This window comes from Gossypium raimondii, chromosome 11 (genome assembly GCF_025698545.1).
Source record: "Gossypium raimondii isolate GPD5lz chromosome 11, ASM2569854v1, whole genome shotgun sequence".
Classification (NCBI taxonomy): domain Eukaryota; kingdom Viridiplantae; phylum Streptophyta; class Magnoliopsida; order Malvales; family Malvaceae; genus Gossypium; species Gossypium raimondii.
Window position 1 is genome coordinate 33,768,968 of NC_068575.1, and position 7,746 is coordinate 33,776,713.

General features: G+C 30.1%; 1 protein-coding gene across 5 annotated transcripts; it reads left to right on the forward strand.

Annotated features, from left to right (window-relative positions):
• The first annotated feature begins 4,971 nt into the window (after positions 1-4,971).
• LOC105804150 (uncharacterized) lies at positions 4,972-7,699 on the forward strand. 5 transcript variants are annotated; one of them, XR_001136753.2, is made up of 7 exons: positions 4,972-5,364; positions 5,442-5,557; positions 5,639-5,744; positions 5,841-5,894; positions 6,756-6,992; positions 7,158-7,247; positions 7,338-7,699. XR_001136753.2 is itself a non-coding variant. In XM_012636644.2 (5 exons), the coding sequence occupies exons 1-5, from the start codon at positions 5,062-5,064 to the stop codon at positions 6,912-6,914; spliced, it is 738 nt and encodes a 245-aa protein (XP_012492098.1). In that variant the 5' UTR covers positions 4,972-5,061; the 3' UTR covers positions 6,915-7,699. The 5 variants fall into 5 exon arrangements, 1 of the variants encoding a protein (XP_012492098.1); XR_008190930.1 differs by having other exon boundaries at positions 6,756-7,247; XR_001136752.2 differs by having other exon boundaries at positions 7,158-7,699.
• Positions 7,700-7,746: the final 47 nt, after the last annotated feature.

Sequence of the window (7,746 nt, forward strand, 5' to 3'; positions counted from 1 at the left end):
AATGTACTTTATTGATCAAAAGGGTGATTACAATGCTTCATCAGAGTCTCTATTTATAGGCATAAGAAGTATAAAAGAAATAGAGATCTAATTCTAATAATTATTAGAATTTAAAGTACATTAAAACTTTATCTTGATCATGATGGACATCCACTTAATAGGATATTCATAACACTCCCCCTTGGATGTCCATTGGTAGATAATGTGTCTTGTTAAAACCTTATTAGGAAAAACCCTGTGGGATAAAAACCTAATGAAGGAAAAAAGAGTACACATACGCATAATATGCTGCCTCATTAAAAACCTTACCAGGAAAACCCAATGGGACAAAACCTCGATTAAGGGGAAAAGAGTACAACGCGTATTTACTCCCTCTCATGAAAACATCACATACTTTCTCATATTCTACTTTTTCAATCTTGAATACTACTTTTTCAAATGACTATTTGAATGTATTGCTAGGCATTTATATTATCATTCTTTTAAAAGTCATGAGTGAGGGAAATTTGGGGGAAATATGTTTTGATCTCTTTAGGAGATTCAACAATAATCATAACAAACTTTAATCATGATTCTTTTATAAAAACACAAATAGATATTTTGGATCATTTTATAATCATCTTTCAACTACTATTGACTAAGTCAAATTTACCACATATGTTCAATTATTTCAATTCATATAAATGAATAATTTTTGAGAATTTCAATATGCTTCTAGCATTCTAAATCCTTTAAGGATTTTAATATAAACTTTACTATATAGTGATCCTTAAAAGGTTGTAACAACAACCATTAGGCACAAGTTAAATTTTTTATGAATGGTCAATTTAATAATATATCTAAAGGTAAATCCACCACAAAAGAATATTATATCTTTTCATGGCCAATGCTAGGACTTAGCGAAAAAATTCATATTTTTATTCCGTTTTTGCAAAACTACTTTAATTGCACCCTCACAGGCTTTATACCTTTAGATATTTGGACTACTGGTCCAAAAACTCCACAAATTTAATTGTACTTGAGTTGTGTCTTTTTATTTTGATCAATTTATTCCATATCTATATTCAAGATCCTCCCTTTATTTCATTATTTCAATAATAATATCACATGCAAAATCATCGTCAACCACTTTTATTATTCGGTTCCACATTTTCTCAAATTGACATAACTTATTGAGATCTCTTATTTTCACTATTTTAATCTTTAGTTTCAGGTACCTGAATCTCTTCTGCAGTTTTACTTATTAGTTATGTTTTGAGTTTCTTCTAGAGCACCCGCCTCCACTATATGATCATTTAGAATAATTTTCATCTTTGGAACCGATCAATCTATTATTTATTCTAACTGATTGTCCAACTGGGACTTTGATTTCAAATTAAAATATTAGATGGTATATAACACTTAGTTATTCTTATTAAGTTTGTAAATACATCTAACAATTAACTTGTAATGAGTTATCCTTATTGAACTTCTAGTTCAAATTACTCTCCCCTTAACTCATTACAAGTTATTATTTCTCTCCCCCTAATATCAAGAAAACTATCAAATCAAAATTGTAATCACAAATGATGTCATAATTGAATCTCGAATACATTCAAAACATTTAATAATATAAAGAAACTTGTAATTAATATATATTCCTAACTTTCTTTGAGGATTCACTCATCTTTGTGCGTTGTGGTGGAGCAATTGGAACATATACGCACATCCAAAAATTGTAAGATGAGAAATATTTGGCTCTTGACCAAAAATCAATTGTAATGGGGAGTATTTATAATTTATTGGCTTGATGCGTACAACACGTAAATCAACATAATCTCATGTTAAAATAGGAAGTTTAGTTCTCATAAGTAATGGTTTAGACATTAATCAAAGGTGTTCAATCAATAATTTCTCTAAACCATTATGCGCATAAATAATAAACTTTTACAAAAAAATTTCAAACTCAATCAATAAAAGACTGAGATATAAACTCATCAGTATTAGCAAGATAAATTGTCTTAATTGCATTATCTTAAATTAATTATTTAAACAATCAATCTTGCAAACGACAAATTGCAAATTGATAACACATATGTGATTATTTTGTAAATGCATCTACTAAAATCATATAATATCAAAATCATCCACATGGTGGATGAATAGGCCCATATTCATTTCGAAATGCTAGACATTAAATCTCAAATTTAGCTAGAGAGTTGCTAATAATTAATTTTTCATTGAGAACAAGCAACATATAAGAATTCTTTTAAATTAAAGAATCTTTTGGTTCTTTAATGAATATCTATATGAGTTCTTAATTAATTTTCGCATCATATATGATCTAGAATGGTCTAACTGGTCACGCCAAGTAGTAAATGTATTTGTATCAAGAAACTTCGGTTTACTTTAACATGCATTTCAATTATACTAAATTGTAACAAATTGATAATTTTACTATCATTCTTTTACTTTGTTTCCACATATAAGTGCTATTGTGACATTTACTACTGAAAATGTCTAAATCAATGTGAATATTATAATGTCACTAAGTCAACAAAATAAATATAATTTTCAAATAATTATATGCAATATTCGCTTAGGAATATATCAAAATCTTCAAATATTTAAAAAAATTTACAACTTCAGTGCATCCAACCATAACAAGCTTTAGATAGAATTATCATATTTTATTGCTCATAAATAGATCTTTCACAGTCAAATAATTTGCTTCCAACCCCTTAATGGAGATGATGACAAAGGAAGATCACAAAGATTATAAAATAAATATAAATTAATAACACAGTCCTCTTTTTTTCATCCTTTCAAAATAAATATTTATAACAATAGTGATTCATATGAAATATAATATTTTCCTCATTCACAATCTCAATATAAGATCCATTATAAATATCTTTTAAAACAAATGGATTAACCATTATAAAATATTAATATATTATCTCTTCTAAAGCTTTCGACTAATTTTGTACTATCAAATATTGAAATAATATTTGTTTGTTTTAGTACCAAATAAGATAAATTCTTTCTATATATAATGATAGAGTTTATTACAACATTCTCATATCCTTCCTCAAAGAATATTAACAAAATAAAATATTTTAGGCAAAAGTCATATATGTAGCAAATAATCTTTCATATCACGTTGATAACGTGTTATAAAATAAAGAGAGATGGAGAGAATAAAGAACAAAGGAAATATGAAAGCAATAGAGAATGTCCTTTATTGATAAAAAAGGGTGATTACAATACTTCATCGTAGTCTCTATTTATAGGCATAAGAAGTATAAAAGAAATAGAGATCTAATTCTAATAGCTATTAGAATTTAAAATACATTAAAACTTTATCTTGATCATAATGGACATCCACTTAATAAGATATTCATAACAATATTTACTTATTCGTAATTTATTATTCTTCCGATTTTGTGTACAAAGTTTAAAAATCTCATATTTCTAATTATTTATTATCATAACTTAAATTATAAATATTTGCTTCAACTTAATTTGTAATTTTCATGAGCTTGAAACAAAACCCAATGTCACTACATAAAGTTTGGACAGGTGTTTAAAGAGATCCATTTGGGATTGTTTCTAGCTATAGATTATAAATTTAATAAAGTTAACTTTTCGTGTACCAAACAAATATTTCTTTTAACAGATAAATTTATATATCCCATCAAAATATCAAAACAAGTTAAATTTTAAAAACAAAACGTAATAAAGGTATTAAATATCAAATTAATACATATTATAGGTGTTAGGGCCCCCTGTATCTCTTGCATCGGCAAGTTCATTGCAAACAGGGTAACGATTACAAGTGCCTTTAACATTCTTGGGTGTTGAACTCACAGTAAAAAGTTTAAAACCCTATCCTTTGTTGTCTATGTGTTTTTGTAGCATTTTAATATTTAAACCAATTTCCACACTCATATGTGTCAACGTTGTTTTAAAATCCTACAAAACTAAATCTTATACCATCTTTAAAGAAAATCTCGAAAATTTAAATAAATATTGACATCTATATATGTCAATGTCTGTTTAGAAACCCTTACCTGACTCAATCTTTAAACAATATTTTTAAATAGGAGGTGAAAATCTCGAAAATTTAAAGTGATCTTATCATTCATGGATGTCAAGATCCTTCTAAAAATTCTAACGTATAGATAGCTTATCCCACTTGTTTATTTGCACAAAAATCTAAAAATTTATCTTATATAAATATATATATATATATATATATTCTATACTAACCCAAGAAATTCAAAATCCTTATAAATGTTATAATGGTCGCCTCCTTATTTCAATTAGATTAAGGACATGTCGTTGGTAGCACTATGAACAGCTTACAAACTCTTTAATTTGAGATATTCAAAGCTTCGAAATGTGATTGAGAAGAAATTTGTTGATCTAAAAAAATATTTCCGCTATTAACATCACCTTATTATAATATAAAAAAAAGGTTGTATAGTACTAACATATTGCTTATTTCATAACTTCAATCATAAGTGGAATTGAGATGATACATGTACTTCGAAAAGTACATGAAAAAAGAAGATCTTGATAATATTAATGATGTAGATTAAAATTGATGATGATTAACTTGATCAATGACCAACAAATGATAATAAGGAACATATATTAAATATTAAAGAGCGAATAACCCAACAAATATACACTAGAATAATTAGATAAAATTGTATTAATTTTTATTACATTCAAATTAATTGTTATTAATTGTTTATTAAATTTATTAGTGTAATATTTTAAAATAAAAACTCGCTTAATAGTAATGTAATTAAATAGAATTAAGTTAGTAATGAATTCGAATTTAACAAAATAATATTAAGAGTTAGATTTAAATTTTGAAATTTGAAAAATAGAGGAATTAAATTTTGAAAAATAAAAATATAAAGATTAAATTTTAATAAAAAAATAGTAAAATGGGTGTTGCAACGTCTCGTTTAAATACGAGTGGACTACCTTTTGAAACGGCTGCCGGAGTACGAAAAAGGCTTGTTTGTCACTGATTTTATTGAAACGAAAAGAACCAAAAACAAGCAAATGCCAGTTGTAATAACAACACCTGGCTATCGCTACTGCCACAAGGTCAACCACTGCCTCTCCGCCTCAATTTCCGCCCTCTCCACCGTCAAAAAACCAATGGTCACTACCGCCAGCAGCTCCGGCACCCCCAGCAACGCAGGCGCCTTCACCACCATTAAAGAAACAGTAACATTCGAAAAAGAAATAAAAAAGAGCAAATTCATCGCCATCGCTGGTCCCATCTCTAACGAGCAGTCCGCTCACTCTTTCCTCAACCAAGTCAAGGATCCGCGTGCCACTCACAATTGTTGGGCTTACAAGGTAATCTAATATGACACCACGCTTTTCTATCATCTCATTCATCTTACCTCATAATTGACCTATCAAAAGTTTAATAGGTTGGGGATCAGTATCGGTCGAATGATGACGGCGAACCTTCTGGAACGGCGGGGAAGCCGATTCATTCTGCAATTGTTTCTTCAGGTTTAGACAGAATCATGGTGGTCGTTATTAGGTATATTTATTTACTTTTGACATATATTGCCATGATCAAAATTGAAGGGACAAATAACATGAATCTTCAAATAAATTTCAGGTATTTTGGGGGAATTAAATTGGGAACGGGAGGACTTGTTAGGGCTTATGGTGGAGTGGCCTCGGAATGCTTGAGAAATGCTCCAACTTGTCTTGTAAAATCTAAAGTAAGAATGGAAATAATCTATGTATGACAATTTTAATTTTTAAATTTTATGATTTTAATATTTGGAAATGTTGATATTTGATTGGAATTTTTGAAGGTTCCAATGGGAGTGGAGGTTCCTTTCGATCTTTTGGGAGTTCTATACCATCAAGTGAGCAATTTTTTCCCTGTTTAAATTAGTCCTTCTAAATGCCAAGTAAATTGATATTTTATGGTTAGTGTTTAGTGTCTGTTAGTTGTTTGCATATAATGTTTACAAATAAAAAGTAGAAAAATTTCATGCTTCTTTTATATAAATTTCTCTTAATGTGGTTTCTCATCCAATTATTGGCTTATCGCCGTCAGAATGTGTTGGATATGTAATTTAGTTTCTGATCCGATTAGTATGATTGGAATGTGTGTGGTTGTAGTTTCTCATCTGATTATCACCATTAGGATGTGTATGAATAATGATTGTAACATCCTTGGATGCCGCTTGCTTGTTTCTCTAGCGACATGTCCCTTTAGTAACAAGTCAATTTTTTCATGTCTATTTGTAAGTGTTAGTTTCAGTTCATCTGAGTCATATTGTGACCTCGAATGAATCATTTTCTGGAACCAGCATGTTACAAAGTAGGTTGTAAACTAAGGATTACAGATGCTGTGATTTGGATCCCAGATTATGTGAATACCACCTCTTAAGGGTAATAGCATGAACCAACCGAGTTAAACTCTGGGTTCAAAAGAATGGTATCTCTTAATTAGGGATAAGATGATTTTAAACTATTTATTTAACTTTTGGGGATCAAAACAAGCTATATAATTTTCTCTCCCATTTTATGCCTTCTTTTTATTTGCTCTCAACTTTATATTTATATTTGGTTTTAGTTATGTAGAGGTGATAACTAATTAAAATTGGTGTATGTAAGTTGCATTGTTGAAATTCTTCTAATATTTTGTTACTCTCGTTGTCTTTGCCCTAGAAAGGGGACCTTCAAAATGTATCACATGGTAACCTTGTTCTTTGCTGCAGTTACAATCTTTCGAAGTTGAGGACATCAAACAGGATTATGATACAGGCAAAGATGGGACCACCATGGTTTCCTTCAAGGTTGAATTCGATCAATCTGAGAAACTAGAAGAGGCTATCAAAGCCAACTGTAGTAGAGAACTCGTATTTTATAAGCATTGAAACTGACTTCACACTTCACCGAAAAGATAGATCCTGTCTACAAAATTTCCCAGCTTTGGTTCAACCGATTTAAGATTGGTATGTGCTGCAAATCTCCTTTCGGAAAATGCATTTGTTCGTTGCCTCACATATCATACATAGTTTTCAAGTTATTGATGGTGACAATAATATCATGGGAACCCTTGTTTTATAGACTTGATTACTAAGTTTTAGTTTACATAGTGAGCTATTCATTTTTCGTAGAAATGCAACCATGAAATTGAGTAGGGGAAGCATAAAGTTTTATGTGAAGGGAGGCAGGGTGAAAGAAATAACTTTTTGGGACCAAAATAGGTCTGTATATCTTGTTCTAACTACAACTTCAGATTAGTGAAATAGATATCATGCTTAACACATGCAAGTTGGATGCTCCCAATGGCGCAGGGGTAACGGGTAAGAATCTTCCCTTTGGAGGGGGATAATAGCAGCAAATGGCTGCTAATGCCCGTAGGCCGAGGTGATGATTAGTAGCAAATGCGAGAGGATAATCAGCAAACTGGGAGTGGACTGAGACTCGTCCCATGCAACTATGAGGTTGATGAAGGAATGAGAAATGGCGTAGCCAGTAAACAATGAGCCGTTTAGAAAGAGGGGGGGGGTTGGGATATGGTTGTCCTTTGAAAAGATGCATCTCGATTAAAATTACAATTCAGTTCATAGTATTATAAAATAAAATCTCCTTTTGAGGATCCCATTGTTGAATTTATTTAATTGGATCAAAATCGAGGGAAGAATTATATCATGAATTGAATTTTTAGGATGCAAATAAAGTTTGAAGCCAGGCTAAAAGGGG

Bases quoted from the DNA above. Each gene is read 5' to 3' on its own strand.
- LOC105804150 (XM_012636644.2), top strand. From the start codon at position 5,062: ATGCCAGTTGTAATAACAACACCTGGCTATCGCTACTGCCACAAGGTC. The intron at 5,365-5,441 runs GTAATCTAATAT...AAAGTTTAATAG, and splicing joins ACAATTGTTGGGCTTACAAG to GTTGGGGATCAGTATCGGTC. The intron at 5,745-5,840 runs GTAAGAATGGAA...GAATTTTTGAAG, and splicing joins CTTGTCTTGTAAAATCTAAA to GTTCCAATGGGAGTGGAGGT.